Source organism: Oncorhynchus mykiss, chromosome 14 (genome assembly GCF_013265735.2).
Source record: "Oncorhynchus mykiss isolate Arlee chromosome 14, USDA_OmykA_1.1, whole genome shotgun sequence".
Lineage (NCBI taxonomy): Eukaryota > Metazoa > Chordata > Actinopteri > Salmoniformes > Salmonidae > Oncorhynchus > Oncorhynchus mykiss.
Window position 1 is genome coordinate 19,350,875 of NC_048578.1, and position 17,838 is coordinate 19,368,712.

General features: G+C 42.6%; 1 protein-coding gene across 7 annotated transcripts in view; it reads right to left on the reverse strand.

Moving 5' to 3' along the window:
* The window catches only part of limch1b (LIM and calponin homology domains 1b), a 145,848-nt gene that overhangs the window by 67,677 nt on the left and 60,333 nt on the right, over positions 1-17,838 (reverse strand). For all 7 annotated transcript variants that reach the window (XM_036943114.1, XM_036943110.1, XM_036943111.1 and 4 more), the window contains exon 3: positions 14,870-14,939. In XM_036943114.1, the coding sequence (XP_036799009.1) occupies positions 14,870-14,939 (70 nt within the window). The remainder of the gene's footprint in view (positions 1-14,869; positions 14,940-17,838) is intronic.

Sequence of the window (17,838 nt, forward strand, 5' to 3'; positions counted from 1 at the left end):
GTCTTGGCCAACTCTCAACAGCGTTACCCTTTTCCAGGATGCACAAAGGAATAACCTCAACCAAATTCTAAAGACTGGTGACATCCAGTGGAAGCGGTAGGAACTGCAAACAACTGCCTAAAAAATATTGTTTCCCTATGAGAACCCAATGAACAGACAGTGACCTCAAAAATAAAGAATTCTGAATGGTTAGTCCTTGGGGTTTTGCCTGCTACATAAGTTTTGTTATACTCACAGACATGATTCAAACAGTTTTAGAAACTTCAGAGTGTTTTCTATCCGAATATACTAATAATATCTTATATTGAGTAGCAGGAAGTTGAAATTGGGCACGCTATTTATCCAAAAGTGAAAATGCTACCCCCTATCCCAAAGAGGTTTTAAGGGCAGTCAGGTATAGAGAGAACCAAGGGCTATATCTGTTCCTGGTTCTAAATTTCTTGAATGGGGCATGCTTATTTAAGATGGTGAGGAAGGCATTTAACAAAAAAATAACTAGGCATCCTCTACTGACGGGATGAGATCAATATCCTTCCAGGATACCCCGGCCAGGTCGATTAAGTGTTTCAGGGTGCGTTTGACAGTGATGAGTGGAGGTCGCTTGACCGCTGACCCATTACGGAAGTAGGCAATGAGGCAGTGATCGCTGAGATCTTGGTTGAAAACAGCAGAGGTGTATTTAGAGGGCAAGTTGGTTAGGATGATATCTATGCTTGTGTAAAGCTTGTGTTTACAGCTTTGGGGTGTGCAGGGTGAATATGTAATCTGTCATACAATAATTTGGTAAAAAGCCAATTTGACATTTGCTCAGTACATTGTTTTCACTGAGGAAATATACGAGTCTGCTGTTAATGATAATACAAAGGATTTTCCCAAGGTTTCTGTTAACGCATAACCCACGGTAGTTATTGGGGTCAAATTTGTCTCCACTTTGTGGATTGGGTGATCAGTCCTTGGTTCCAGGTATTGGGGAAGATGCCAGAGCTAAGGATGATGTTAAAGAGTTTTAGTATAGCCAATTGGAATTTGTGGTCTGTATATTTGATCATTTCATTAAGGACATTTAGGCCTTTTGGGTCGGAGGGTTAGTTATTCAATTTAATTGGAGATTCCAGTGGGTTCTTGTATTCTTTAATAGTTGACTAAGATTTATATGTGTTTTTGATGTTTGTTCTTTGTTATAGGGCCAAAAAGATTGGAGAGTTGGTTCATATTAGAATGACAGGGATTTTGCTGTGATCTGATAGGGGTGTGAGCGGGTTGACTGAACGCTCTGAGAGACTCTGGGTTGGGGCCAGTGGTAGTCTACAGTACTACTGCCAAGAGATGAGCTATAGGTATACCTACCGTCCCCTCGAAGCCTACCATTGATTATGTACATACCCAGCGTGTGTGACAGAGCTGTAGGAGTTTTTTGTTGGTTATGTTGACGTAGTTGTGCCGAGGGGGGCATATGGGGGGGGGGGGGGGGGGGAATGCTTTCACCTCCAGGTATTTGTCCCCCTGTGTGCTGAGGGAGTCAGGTTCTTGTCCAGTTCTGGCATTTAGGTCGCCACAGACTAGTACATACCCCTGGGCCTGGAAATGATTGATTCCCCCCTCCTTGGATATTCCAGGATGAGATAGTGAAGGCTGTGTGTTCAATAAAGTGTGGTTTGGCCTCAGACCAGTAAGTGTGAGCAGAGCATTTGGTACATGCCATTGGCTTGGGCTAGTGTAAGAGTTGGGTGTCTCTCTCTCTCTCAGAGCTTGCCAGGTGTCCTGCAGTCCTTTGTTCTGTCAGTGCAACCTGATCCTGCTACGGCTCCTGTCCCCTTCTCTTCTCCAGTTCCCAGCCTCTTTCTCTTCTCTCCCGTTCTCCCTCTCTCTGGATTTTCTCACATTTCAGAGCATTTCTCACTGTGCTAAGCCCCCCCCCCCCCCCCCCCCCCGGGCTTCCTGTACGTTTGGGAGAGTCCCATCTCTGCTTCCCTGAAGAGGAGACCCCACCCATAAACACACACACACACACACACACACACACACACACACAGAGGGTGTGAATGAATATTGCTCTGCCGGCAGGATATGTAAAAGACAAAATCAACAAATCAGCACTGCATACACACTGATAAAAACTATTGACATGCATTTCAAGGTCTACAAGGTTTTGTTCTTCCCATCTATATGTTTATCATAGCGGACTTTGTTTTATAACTTAGGACAGTTGACACTCACCACGACATCCTTTATCATAAAGTTGGTTGGACCTCTCTAAAAACACACAGGTCACGTCATTATTCTATTTTTGTTTATAAAGCCTTACTCAATAAACTACCAATTTACTTATAATTGTTGAAATGTTGAAACTCAGATTACAACACTAGATCACAGGGTTGGTTAATGCTGGAGACTCCACGTGTATCCACAGAGTTCGGTAAATCTGCTTTTTCCTAACAGGCCCCTATCATGTGGAATAATCTCCAAGTAACGTTTCATTTGGATATGTTGTTGTCTCTGGGTCAGTTTAGGAGAAAGGCTAGGGATATTTGTATTTATAAATGTGCTTGTTTTGTTTATTGTGTATATAATATTTGATATTTATTTAATTTTGTGTTTTAAATTGTATATACTTTTCTTTTCTGTATTGTTCACATTTGCAAATGAGACCAAGGTATCAATGTGTTTTTCCCTGGTTAAATAAAAGTTAATAAAAAAAAAGACAAATAATGTTCCATATCTATATACACTATATATAGAAAAGTATGTAGACACCCCTTCAAATGACTGGATTTGGCTATTTCAGCCCCACCCGTTGCTAACAGGTATATAAAATCAAGCACACAGCCATGCAATCTCCATAAACAATCATTGGCAGTAGAATGGCCTTACTGAAGAGCTCAGTGACTTTCAACGTGGCACCGTCATAGGGTGCCACCTTTCCAACAAGTCAGTTCGTCAAATTTCTGCCCTGCTGGAGATGCCCCGGTCAAGTGTAAATGCTGTTATTATTATTGTTGTTACTCCTATTATCTAGGAGCGACAACGACTCAGCCGCAAAGTGGTAGGTCACAAAAGCTCACAGAACGGGACCGCCGAGTTGCAACACTCACCGCTGCTCGGTTGCAACACTCACAACCAAGTTCAAAACTGCAATGTTAGCACAAAAACTGTTCTTCAGGAGATTCAAAAATGCATTTCCAAGCCTAAGATCACCATGCGCAATGCCAAGCGTCAGCTGGAGTGGTGTAAAGCTCGCCGCTACTGGACTCTGGAGCAGTGGAAATGCGTTCTCCGGAGAGATGAATCACGTTTCACCATCTGGCAATCAGACGGACGAATCTGGGTTTGGCGGATGCCAGGAGAACGCTACCTGCCCGACTGCATAGTGCCAACTATACATTTCCTTTCTTGTTTCAACATGACAATGCCCCCGTGAACAAAGTCAGGTCCATACGGAAATGGTTTGTTGAGATCGGTGTGGAAGAACTTGACTGGCCTGCACAGAGCCCTGACCTCAACTCCATCAAACACCGTTGGGATGAATTGGAACGCCAACTGCGAGTCAGGCCTAATCGCCCAACACCAGTGCCCGATGTCCCTAACGCTCTTGTGGCTGAATGGAAGCAAGTACCCGCAGCAATGTTCCAACATCTAGTGGAAAGCCTTCCCAGAAGAGGGGAGGTTGTTATGGCAGCAAAGGGGGAACCGACTCCATGTTAATGCCCATGATTTATGATTGTGGAATACTAATTTCATCAATATTACAAAACTTACTTTAGGTCAGCTTCAATGGCTTTCATAGGTAGGTAAGAAAAGTTACATGATGTCAGTTTTTATGTCCAAACATGAATATTGACTTACATTGAAGCGTTTTCGGGTGGTATATGGCCAATATACCACGGCTAAGGGCTGTTCTTACGCACAACGCAAAGCAACAGAGTGCTAGGACACAGCCCTTAGCCGTGGTATATTGGCCATATATCACAAACCCCTGAGGTGCCTTATTGCTATTATAAACTGGTTACCAACGTAAATAGAAATGTAAAAATATATGTTTAGTCATACCTGTGGTACACGGTCTACCACGACTTTCAGCCAATCAGCATTCAGGGCTCGAACCACCCAGTTAATAAATAGTAGTGCAATACTGTTAATTTTTTCCCCTTTAATTTCAAAATGATCCAGCTTCTTCCACCATGTTTCACACATATTCAGACTACATTTTGAGATAATATATGACAAAGTGCAGTTAAAAAATATATATATATTATAGACATTACTTTATAAGCAACCTTAAGTCTGAATAGTGATAATTGACCCAATGGGTCATGAAATGTTGTTTCACCAATTTACTGTATGTTGTCAACTATTCAAATCATATTTTTCACCAAAATAAGCATTTTTTTAAAAATACAAACTAAATGTACCCTATTCTTAGTCCACCATACCCTTTACTGACATATTAACCACCTGGTTGAGCACATTTGTTGATTTGTTGCTTTTTAGCCTTTTTACATTTTAACCATTTATTTTCATATTTCTACTCTTCAACGTCTCTACTAACAGGAATGGTGCAATATGAATACCTCAACAACTAAATTCCTCCTGCCTTTTATCCCTTATCTTTGGTGACAGATTTAGAGTATTCTTACAGCCCTCGAAGTGGGCGAAGTTAGAGAGCCACAACACTGAACTGCAGCAACCCAAAATAATACAAATTATGTAAATTCATCCACGAGGGCTGGGGAGTTGACCAATCAAGTTCAAGCGAAAATTTCTTTCATATCCACTTCAAAATTAATTGTTAAAACATGCTCTACCAGATGATTGAGAATAGGGTTAAAGGGGTATGGAGAAATTAATGATTTAAATAAAGATTGTTTCCACTTAGAGAAATACATATACTGAAACCTCCAAAAATACTTCACCAAGCACACTACAAACAAAACCTTCTTGAAAATTCCAAACTATTCGCTTACAACTTGAGGGAGCCTGATTGGCTATGCAACACCCAGTAAGAATGTGCTTTGAGATTTCAAATGGCTCACCAATCACTGACGGTAATGAAGTCAATACAGTAGGCCTTCCATTGGCCAGAGACTTCCCAGTTCCCATTTAGCATAGCTGAATTACATTGGAGGGATTCCATCTTAAAAGCCTGTAGTAGGGGTAGATGAATGTATTGTTGGCAGGGGGAAGAAGAAAGGAGGAGGATGGAAAGGATTTGGAAAGGGTTTAGGAGGGCAATCAAGACCAGTTAAATACAGATAAGTCCAGTAGAATCCAGTGAAAACCAGTTAGCCACAGAGGTCTGGCACAACATGGTGTGTTTAAAAATGATGCTTTTAATAAAAAGTGGAGGCTGGGTGGAGACATTGTGAAATCACACTTTCATGTTTTTCAATGTCCTATTTTGAGTAACGGGTTGGTTACGCTTAACAATGCCTGCATTGCTAACTTCTCCACTGTTTTTGTCCCGTAGCTACCATGTTGTAGCAGCGTGAAGCGAAGCCGTAGCTACCATGTTGTAGCAGCGTGAAGCGAAGCCGTAGCTACCATGTTGTAGCAGCGTGAAGCGAAGCCGTAGCTACCATGTTGTAGCAGCGTGAAGCGAAGCCGTAGCTACCATGTTGTAGCAGCGTGAAGCGAAGCCGTAGCTACCATGTTGTAGCAGTGTGAAGCGAAGCCGTAGCTACCATGTTGTAGCAGCGTGAAGCGAAGCCGTAGCTACCATGTTGTAGCAGTGTGAAGCGAAGCCGTAGCTACCATGTTGTAGCAGCGTGAAGCGAAGCCGTAGCTACCATGTTGTAGCAGCGCGAAGCGAACCCGTAGCTACCATGTTGTAGCAGCGTGAAGCGAACCCGTAGCTACCATGTTGTAGCAGCGTGAAGCGAACCCGTAGCTACCATGTTGTAGCAGCGTGAAGCGAACCCGTAGCTACCATGTTGTAGCAGCGTGAAGCGAAGCCGTAGCTACCATGTTGTAGCAGCGTGAAGCGAACCCATACACATGCACAGATACTCTGTGTGATCCAGTAGTCAGTTAACAAGAAACCAATAACAACAAAGAAAATGGATGAAGAGGAGAAAAAAAATAAGAAACTGGAGGCTCCCAAACCATCTCTCTCCACAATGCTGCTGCTCCCAAACCATCTCTCTCCACAATGCTGCTGCTCCCAAACCATCTCTCTCCACAATGCTGCTGCTCCCAAACTCTCTCTCCACAAGCTGCTGCTCCCAAACCATCTCTCTCCACAATGCTGCTGCTCCCAAACCATCTCTCTCCACAATGCTGCTGCTCCCAAACCATCTCTCTCCACAATGCTGCTGCTCCCAAACTCTCTCTCCACAATGCTGCTGCTCCCAAACCATCTCTCTCCACAATGCTGCTGCTCCCAAACCATCTCTCTCCACAATGCTGCTGCTCCCAAACCATCTCTCTCCACAAGCTGCTGCTCCCAAACCATCTCTCTCCACAATGCTGCTGCTCCCAAACCATCTCTCTCCACAATGCTGCTGCTCCCAAACCATCTCTCTCCACAATGCTGCTGCTCCCAAACCATCTCTCTCCACAATGCTGCTGCTCCCAAACCATCTCTCTCCACAATGCTGCTGCTCCCAAACCATCTCTCTCCACAATGCTGCTGCTCCCAAACCATCTCTCTCCACAATGCTGCTGCTCCCAAACTCTCTCTCCACAAGCTGCTGCTCCCAAACCATCTCTCTCCACAATGCTGCTGCTCCCAAACCATCTCTCTCCACAATGCTGCTGCTCCCAAACCATCTCTCTCCACAATGCTGCTGCTCCCAAACTCTCTCTCCACAATGCTGCTGCTCCCAAACCATCTCTCTCCACAATGCTGCTGCTCCCAAACCATCTCTCTCCACAATGCTGCTGCTCCCAAACCATCTCTCTCCACAAGCTGCTGCTCCCAAACCATCTCTCTCCACAATGCTGCTGCTCCCAAACCATCTCTCTCCACAATGCTGCTGCTCCCAAACCATCTCTCTCCACAATGCTGCTGCTCCCAAACCATCTCTCTCCACAATGCTGCTGCTCCCAAACCATCTCTCTCCACAATGCTGCTGCTCCCAAACTCTCTCTCCACAATGCTGCTGCTCCCAAACCATCTCTCTCCACAATGCTGCTGCTCCCAAACCATCTCTCCACAATGCTGCTGCTCCCAAACCATCTCTCTCCACAATGCTGCTGCTCCCAAACCATCTCTCTCCACAATGCTGCTGCTCCCAAACCATCTCTCTCCACAATGCTGCTGCTCCCAAAACATCTCCCTCCACAATGCTGCTGCTCCCAAAACTTCTGTGCTCTCTTCCGACAACAAGTCGCCCGATGCCAAGAATAACAGAAACGTAAACAAAGAACATGCGGACAGAGGAAATATTAGCGACAAGGGTCTGTGTATGTGCATGTATGTGTAGGGGAAACCACTTAAACCCATGTCCAGCAAGCGTCTTGTACAATAACAGACAACATGTATGTGTGTTTGTGTGTTTGAACCGTTTGTGTGTGCGCGTGTGGGGTAGGGGGTCACTGGTAGAGGGAACTGGGTGGAGACCACAGCTGAGAACATCGACACCGACCTCTTGTAATGGAAGGCGATTGATGACAGACACTGATGTCTACATCAACACACAGTGTTCCAGCCACTGCCCTCTTCCCCCCCTCAGACACCAAAACTATGGACAACGGTCAGAGAAAACCAGGCACGATAACACATGTAGACTTAAAGACATCTGCAGAGAACTCCATTCCTGTGGGCTTGACACAATATTTCCCCAATAGAACTAAAACAGTAAAAAAATATATTAGGAGCTAATTGATATGATGCATGAAGTACAGAGACATTAAACATGTTCCATCCTCAGATCATTTTACATTACGGTGCTGAATCTGGATGGACTCTATACCTTTCTGACGCGATCTGACGACAGATGCAGGGGGGGAAGTGAACCAGCATTCACACCCAGAAAGAACACCTATAGAGTATCCAGGGGAACGGGGTTCAGAGATTACGCTGAGGGAGATGGGTGTCTCACAGATCTGTTTCAGATTCCAACCTCACAGAGTCAAGGCCAAGGACAACACTCAAATAAGCAGGGGAGAGTTTAAAACTCACAGACAAGTGGTTTCTTCTCATCACAAGTCAAAATTCTAGGCAGTGCCATGACTGGTGTTTCACAATTATACAGTGTCATACAGACATCTATGGTTATCAGGTTCTGTGTAATGGTACACTGGAACTAACACAGAATATTCCCAAAAATGCAAATTTTAAGCTAAATGTAGTGCACCGCAAACACTCTCAGGTACTATAAAAGATTTGACCTATGAAATGAACCCAGGTCTGCTACCAACCCACGAGCCCTCTTCAGCAGAACAACAAGCAACAAACCAAAGAACCAACCAGCCAACCAGCTGTAGTCCAGGGAGTGTGGCTTGCTAACACTGAGTCTCAGTACAGCTTGCTAATACTGTGCCTTAGTATGGCTTGCTATCACTGAGCATTCCTAATGCCCTGGACAAGAGCTACCAATCAACCTGTAAAACATTCCACACTCTGCTCTGCTCCCCATCCACCCTGATTACACAACAAGGAATTCCACAGAGACATTTTCCCATTAGGCTGTAACAGGAAGGGGAAGGAAGAGGGAGAGCCTCGTCTGGAATTTTTCTTTGTATATGCAGATGTAAGGTGTTACTGCAATGCACAAGCGTGTGTGTGAGCACATCCATATGATTTTCAAAAAGGAAGGTGTGGATGCACAAACCTGCACCTTGAGTTGAACCATAAGGATTCACCATAACAGGTACAGGTCCTACCCTACATGAGTCAACCATGTGGTTTACATGCCTAGTCTACATGCCTAGTCTACATGCCTAGTCTACATGCCTAGTCTACATGCCTAGTCTAGTTCAGTAGGCCACAACGTTCAGATAGAAATATATTATAAAGATCAAATAAATTAAAATCAAATTTGATTTGTCACATGCACCGTGTTGACCTTACCGTGAAAAGCTTACTTACAAGCCCTTAACCAACAATGCAGTTTTAAGAAAATAGAGTTAAGAAAATATTTACTAAATAAACTAAAGTAAAAAATAAAAAAGGAACAATAAAATAACGAGGCTATATACAGGGGGTACCGGTACTGAGTCAGTGTGCGGCGGTACAGGTTAGAGGTAATTTGTACATGTACTGTAGGTAGGGGTAGAGTGACCATGCATCGATAATAAACAGTGAGTAGCAGTAGTGTAAAAAACAAACGGGGGGAGGGAGGGGGTGTCAATGCAAATAGTCTGGGTGGCCATTTGATTAATTGTTCAGCAGTCTTATTGGAGTGGGTCTAGGGTTTCCGTGATGATGGTGTTGATGTTTATTTCTTGAACTGCATTCTTGGTTAAGGGTTGAAAGTACGCATTTTACCCGTTGTATTCGGCGCATGTGACAAATACATTTCGATTTGATGTGAGGCATGACCACCCTTTCAAAGCACTTCATGTCTACCGACGTGAACAGCGACGTGAACAGCGACGTGAACAGCAACTTGAACAGCAACTTGAACAGCGCTACTCTTGAAATTTCTATCTGCAACGTTCCACAAAGCTTCCCTACTCAACATGGCCCTGGTAACCCTGTATTTGCTTGGCTTTGTTCAATGACAAAAAGCAAAAGCATTATGTCGTGAATTGCTTGTGCCCACTCAGATACAGTACAAATCAAAGACGTACCAATGTCTCTTTCCTCCTCCCACTCACTAGTTTCTTGTTCATGTCCCCAGCAGATGGAGGGCCAGTTTGTGTAGATGGATAATTGATAACCCCTCTAATTCTATGCAGAAAGACTGACCCGACACCAGATTAAGTGTTCTCTTAGGTCTTATAGACAGAAATCATTAGACGTGTAATGGAGAGAAACAGTAGCCATGTAAACAGAAAGTAGGTCCAGAACAGAAACGGAGGAAGAGAGAGACTTTTGATGCTCTTAACTTAGATATCTTCAGAAAATGAGACTTCAAGAGAGAGACTTCGAGAGAGAGAGAGAGAGAGAGAAAAAGAGTGGGAGAGAGTGAGAGGGAGAGAGAGAGAGTGAGAGAGAGTGAGAGAAAGACCAGAAAGATTGAAAGACTTAACTGGTGTTACAGTGGAGCAAAAACATCTTGACAAAGTGAGGAAGTAACTGTTTTGCTTTGAACTTGTTACAAGATATTAAGATAATCCATTGTTACTGGTTTGTAAAAAAGAGAAAGGGCATGTAATTGCTGGTGTTCCTTAACAGCCAGAGGAGGCTCGTTGGCGGCGATTAGAGACGCCGTTAGATAAGAGAGTAGGGAGAGAGAAGCCCGGCCAAACCAAACTTCCTTCAAAACAGTTCAACTGAAGCCTGCCACTTTTGCATTTTGGGTTCTAGCTCCCCCTCTCTCTCCCTCCATCATCCAGCTGTTGAGTTCTCCTCTCTTTCATCCTTTCTTTTCTGCATATGTTTGTCTCTCGCTTTCTTTCTTATCCAGCCATTGTTCATCTCCTCTCCTCCGTTCTTCATCCCTTCTGTACTCGTTTCATTACCATTTGGTCTTCAAACCATGAGCAGAGTTAAAGAAGACACAGGGCAATTGTGAGATAGATATATATATATATATATATATATATATATATATATATATATATATATATATATATATATATATATATATATATATATATATATATATATATTTTTTTTTTTAATATATATTTTTTATTTTTATTTAACCTTTATTTAACTAGACAATTCAGTTAAGAAGAAATTCTTATATACAATGATGGCCTACACCGGCCAAACCCGGGTGACGCTGGGCCAATTGTGCACCACCCTATGGGACTCCCAATCATGGCCAGTTGTGATACAGACTGGATTCAAACCAGGGTGTCTGTAGTGACACCTCTAGCACTGAGATGCAGTGCCTTAGACTGCTGCGCCACTCGGGAGCCCCGACACATTAAGGTAGAAGATTAGGTTGAAGTGGCGCCCAGACGCTGGTCTTGGGTCAGGTTTGCATTTAACAGTAAATTTATCCTAGAGCTGTACTTTCGGGCAACTTCACACTGAAGGCAAGTTAGCCATTGAATGCTAAGTGATTACAAAAAAACATTAACTGTAATCCGTTACGTTACCAGCAAAAACATTGTAATCAGATTACAGATACTTTTGAAAAACTAGAGGATTACTTCAAGGATTACTTTTAAATTCAGAAAGGATTTTTGCGAAAAAAAACTTCTCTGTAAACTCAATGACATTCAAATGAACATTAAAAAAAGGTGCATGTTTAAATCAGAGCTTGCTATGATGACACACCAAATGTGTTTGATGGATCGAGGGAAAAGAGCAGGAATAGGCTTTTGTAGGCTACAGTCCAAGCTATGTCTTCCAATGGTGCGACTGCTGTCGGCATCCAAAGATTATACAACTTGAATAATAGCTTGGCGGTAAGGATGACAGTAGTGGTGTAGTCTACGGCGAAACGGATATCACTTATTATTGATATCTACAGTGTGGAGAACAAGTATTTGATACTAAGTTCAGCTTTTCTGATGTATCAAATACGTATGTCACGCAATAAAATGCAAATGAATTACTTAAAAATCATACAATGTGATTTTCTGGATTTTTGTTTTAGATTCCGTCTCTCACAATTGAATTGTACCTATGATAAAAGTGTACCTATGATAAAAATGACAGACCTCTACATGCTTTGTAAGTAGGAAAACCTGCAAAATCGTCAGTGTATCAAATACTTGTTCTCCCCACTGTATATAGCGCAATGATGTGAATCACACTGCTGCTCTCAGATTGTGGTGGTTGTGGATGGCTGTTCAGAAATCTAAATGTGTATTTGAACCCAATAATGGTTGAATTGAATAAATTAAAGCTTTTGATAAACTTAAAGGGGCAATCTATAGTTGCTACATCCATTTTTGGACTTATAAATTATATATATTAATGTAAAGATCAAATTTAATCAGAAATTATATGTAGTAGAAAGCGATGGGTTAGAAGAAGCCTACATAACCAACCCATGAAGTAAAATTTAACATCCATATATGGCCAGTTATGTAAACTTTAACATTGATTTATCCTGCAATAGATGTCGTTCAATTGGTAACATACAAGTCGGAAGTTTACATACACTTAGGTTGGAGTAATTAAACATATTTTTTTCAACCACTCAACAAAATTCTTGTGAACAAACTATAGGTTTTGGCAAATCGGTTAGGACATCTACTTCGTGCATGACACGAGTCATTTTTCCAACAATTGTTTAGACAGACAGATTATTTAACTTATAATTCACCGTATCGCAATTCCAGTGGGTCAGAAGTTTACATACACTGAGTTGACTGTGCCTTTAAACAGCTTGGACAATTCCAGAAAATTATGTCACAGCTTTAGAAGCTTCTGGTAGGCTAATTGACATCATTTGAGTCAATTGGAGGTGTACCTGTGGATGTATTTCAAGGCCTACCTTCAAACTCAGTGCCTCTTTGCTTAACATTATGGGAAAATTAAAATAAATCAGCCAAGACCTCGGAAAAACAATTGTAGACCTCCATTAGTCTGGTTCATCATTGGGAGCATTTTCCAAGAGCCTGAAGGTACCACGTTCATCTGTACAAACAATAGTACGCAAGTATTAAACACCATGGGACCACACAGCCGTCATACCGCTCAGGAAGGAGACGTGTTCTGACTCCTCGAGATGAACGTACTTTGGTGCGAAAAGTGCAAATCAATCCCAGAACAGCAAGCAAAGGACCTTGTGAAGATGCTGAAGGAAACAGGTACAAAAGTATCTATATCCACAGTAAAACGAGTCCTATATCGACAACCTGAAAGACCGCTCAGCAAGGAAGAAGCCACTGCTCCACAACCGCCATAAAAAAAGCCAGACTACGGTTTGCACATGGGGACAAAGATCGTACTTTTTGGAGAAATGTCCTCTGGTCTGATGAAACAAAAATATACTTGTTTGGCCAATGACCATCGTTATGTTTGGAGGAAAAAGGGGGAGGCTTGCAAGCCGAAGAACACCATCCCAACCGTGAAGCACGGGGGTGGCAGAATCATGTTGTGGGGGTGCTTTGCTGCAGGAAGGACTGGTGCATTTCACAAATTAGATGGCATCATGATGGAGCAAAATGATGTGCATATATTGAAGCAACATCTCAAGACATCAGTCAGGCAGTTAAAGCTTGGTCGCAAATGGGTCTTCCAAATGGCTCCAAGCATACTTCCAAAGTTGGGGCAAAATGGCTTAAGGACAACAAAGTCAAGGTATTGGAGTGGCCATCACAAAGCCCTGACCTCAATCCCATAGAAAATTTGTGGGCAGAACTGAAAAAGCGTGTGAGAGCAAGGAGGCCTACAAACCTGACTCAGTTACACCAGCTCTGTCAGGAGGAATCGGCCAAAATGTACCCAACTTATTGTGGGAAGCTTGTGGAAGGCTACCTGATATGTTTGACCCAAGTTAAACAATTTAAAGGCAATGCTACCAAATACTAATTGAGTGTATGTAAACTTCTGACCCACTGGGAATGTGATGAAAGAAATAAAAGCTGAAATAAATAATTATCTCTGCTATTATTCTGATATTTCACTTTAAAATAAAGTGGTGATCCTAACTGACCTAAGACAGGGAATTGTTACTAGGATTAAATGTTAGGAATTGTGAAAAACTGAGTTAAAATGTATTTGGCTAAGGTGTATGTAAACTTCCGACTTCAACTGTACATAACAACATACATTTTTGTCTTCTAATCAGTTTGGTTAATCCAAAGGTTGTGTTACTGAATATAATTTTGGACAGGCAACTAGTAACTGTAACACATTACATTTAGAAAGCCACCTACCTAACCCTGTTCCTATCTCACAATAGAGACAAATCGGACCAAGATAATAGCAGCAAATCTAGTCAAGATATACAAGGGCTACTGTATCTATCGATTTGAAGACCAAAATGTGGAGCAGAGGTAGCATAACCATGGGTCTCGTCAAACAGCGCTGCCAGTCTCGCAGCGTTTTACACTAATAACGGATCCCTGGGCTGTCCCAGTACATCTGGGCCTGGCTAACCAGCAGACTCAAGCCAAGCCAAAACAACGCAGAGGAAGTGGGGGGAGGGGGGGGGGGTTGAGTGGACTAAAGGAACAAATAACTAATATGTTTCCTTCCTCTCCTCTCCTTTGCTATCACTCTATATACATAAAACAGTAATGAGGAGCTGGATGCATTTCCACAAGATCTTGAAAGACCTGCTGCAACACACACACACATGAACACACACACGTTCCCACAGACACACACAATGGAATACTACTGTGAGGTTTACACCCTTCCATTGTTCCCAGCTGTTTGACAGACATAGGTTGAGCCTTCTTATAGCTTGGGAGTTGGAGTGACTCTGTACTGTCTATCTGTGAATAATTTAAAGTGTAGAATAGACTGTACATTATTCAGAAAGGAATAGAGGTAGAGTGAGAGGAAGGGAGAGGTGGAGGGAGGGAGGAGAGGAATAGGAGGATAGGGGAATTAAACGGCGGGAGGAAAGGGGGAATAGATGGTAGAGTGAGAGGAAGGGAGAGGGAGGAGAGGATTAGGAGGATAGGAGAATTAAATGGCGGGAGGAAAGGGGGAATAGATGGTAGAGTGAAAGGAAGGGGGAGATGGAGGCAGGAAGGGATGCAGGAATGGGAGGATAGGGAAACTAAATGGAGGGAGAAAGGGGGGAATAGCTGGCAGAATGAGAGGAATCAGAGGGAGGAGAAGAATGGAAGGAGAGGAAGATAGAGGGGGAGAGGAATGGAGTGATGGCAGAAGGAGAGAACATACCAGGCCAGCGATGGGAGTGGGTAATCTGTTGATCTTCTTCACCAAGCCAGGTTTGATGGAGCTCAGCAACCTGAGAGAGAGAAAGAGAGCGATGAGAGAGAGAATGTAAAATAATATGAAACCACAAACATCTGATTCAAATCCAATCAGATATCTCTACAAAACATCAATATCTTCAGCTATGAATGGATAACATCTGTAAAGGCATTGTTGGAAACAGTCCCAGCAGATACCATCAGACACTTACAGTATAATTTAGACAGAAAGCAGTTTAGTATTTTGTTTTATGGATAGAGGGAGGGCTATAGACCTAAACTTCCTTAGATAACTCTATGTGAATGATCATCATAACCAGAAAGTCCAGAGTTGGTGAACTTCAATGTTTCTTATCCAGCATCTGTTGCTCTGAAGAGCTAGGATTCGTATGCATTTCATGTAGGAGGAAGATAGAGAAGGGGAGAGGGGGATAGATTGAGAGACAGACAGAACAAATAAACAAACAGACAGACTACGACGACAGAAAGAAAGAAAGAAATTAATGAAGGAATCAGAAAACGGACCCTCCTCCTGAGTGTGTCCTATGTGGCCGTCTTGGGAGGTTGGCGTTGACACTGGCTCTAAATCAGATGGAAGGACTTAAGGACACATGCTGCTACCCACTCCTATGTATATTAGAACAGGTCTCAGAGCAGTTGGAGTGGATAGTGATAATGACAGGGCAGAACCAGACAAAGAGGAAAAACCTCTGTCCTCACAGCCCTCAAGGGGCCCATGGTAAGTTGGAGCACAGTGGAGCACACAGCCGCAGCCTTGGACTGCTGTTAGAGTCACAGACAGGCCTTGGACTGCTGTCAGAGTCACAGACAGGCCTTGGACTGCAGTCAGAGTGACAGACAGGTCTTAAGAGACTTAAATACACACCCAGTCACACAAACACGTGACGAACGATCATACATCCTAACACACTGAGATAGTGTATCTGGCTTTAGTGTATCCAGTCAAGTTATTCCTGAGGAAGTGGGCATGAGTGGTTGGGATAATGTTGTCAGGTCATGGTTCACAACAAATTACTAACACGCAGATAACTGTAGCTAAAATATGTTATTGTACACAAGCACTTCTGTCAAAAACAAAATCTGTCAAAAACATGGGAAGTCACGAGGCAAAACCCCCCCATTTTGATGTTCTGAAACTTTAAAACACTTAACTAAAGTACATCCCCCTCCCCACTCAAGGTAACCTCCTCAAAAACTAAACATGAGGAAAAAAGCAGGTAAGGGTGTCAAAGACAAAACAGATAACTTCCTCGTGGTCCAGCCCTTCCTTTGTTTTGAGAGCACACATGGTCCACAGGAGACATTCTCCAACTTCCTCCCAAGGTGCAAGGTTTTTAGAAAGAGCCTGAGGAGATCTTATCTAATCCTAGGCCTGTTATTGCTGTTTCACCTGAGGAATGTACAACAAGAGTTCCCCCTATCTGATTCCAGACCTGTTACTATGTCCTGTTGTTGAGGAATGCACTACAATAGTTCCCCCTTTGTTCCTCATCAAAGCCAGAGCCAACATGACATAACCATCTTGTTATGACATGCCTGGAAGGCAATGTGATTCTATCTCAAACGCTGAGTGGAAGAGAGTGGAGAGGTTGAGTTGGATTGAGATGGATGGCTGTGGATGGTGTGATAGGGGAAGGGTTAGGTGTAAGGAGGGAAGGAGGGAGAATATTGTCGCAACACTGGATGAGGAACATTTCAGAAGGGAAGAAGGGAGACTCTAGCCACAACACAGGATGAGGAACATGTCTGAAGGGAAGGAGGGAGACTCTAGCCATAACACAGTTGTTCCCACAATGTGAAGAATTCAGTTGACATGGTTGGGAGGATGCATGCAATTTACACGCTACAGGAAAAGGGTTGAAGACTCAATGAGTACTTTACTGTAGTTATTGAATTGTTAATTTACTGTATCTATATTAAATAATTTATCAGAGTAGATCTAATTGGGATTAAAGAACCCTGGACCACAGTCTTTTTAAATAGAGAATAAATGATTGGTTAAGCCCCTCAGAACTGTGAATATATCAAATGGCAAACATATCTAGTCAATATTAAAATGTGCATGTAATGTACAGTTAGCCTGACTAACAAATCAAACTCTGTAGCCATAGTGACCCATTCAGGAAACTTGGCGTATGTTGCGGGTCACTACTTCACAGGAGAGCCGTTTGAAAGTGAACTTTTTTTAAATCAAAATGCGTTTTCTTTGGGACAGAAATGCCTTCTTGAACATGTGAACTTTCATGTGCCTTAATAACAAACTTGTATGCCATCCGTAAATATGAATAAAATTGTTAAATTACGAGCCCAGTAGGTTTAGCCACAGAAAAAAAACAGCAACATTCCAGCTAGCCATGATTGGCTGAGATAATGAGTGGGCTGGACATGCTGAGAGATGAGTTTGGATTAGTTTGCCATATAGTACACATTCTGTCTATTTGAGCTGGTCAATATGTGTAGGTAATCCTGTCTAATGCGGCTTTTTTGGATCGAGTAGTAAAACTACATAAATCAGTATGATATTCAAGTATGATAGCTAAGGAGATGGAGAAAACACCTGTTTCCGAATTACATCTTCAAACTAAGGGCAACCATGGCATCCGTGACAGGAGACGCGTCCATCTATGATGTATACGGGTAAAATATTCTAGCAACCTACATTTTTAGATATGACACGTTTCTAATTTTGAAAGAAAGTAGTTCATTTCAAGTTAAAGTGTACCGTTAGCTAGCTAACATTAGCTTGCTAACTCGCAAGCTAACGTTACGTGTATGATCTTATTATTCGTATCTCAGTCATTTGCTTGGCTAGTTAATGTCAGCTAGCTACCATTGAACCTGATAGGTTAGCTACCTGCAGACTCATGCAGGGTAGTAACATCATGAGTTGGGATTATGGTTCATTGTTTAGCT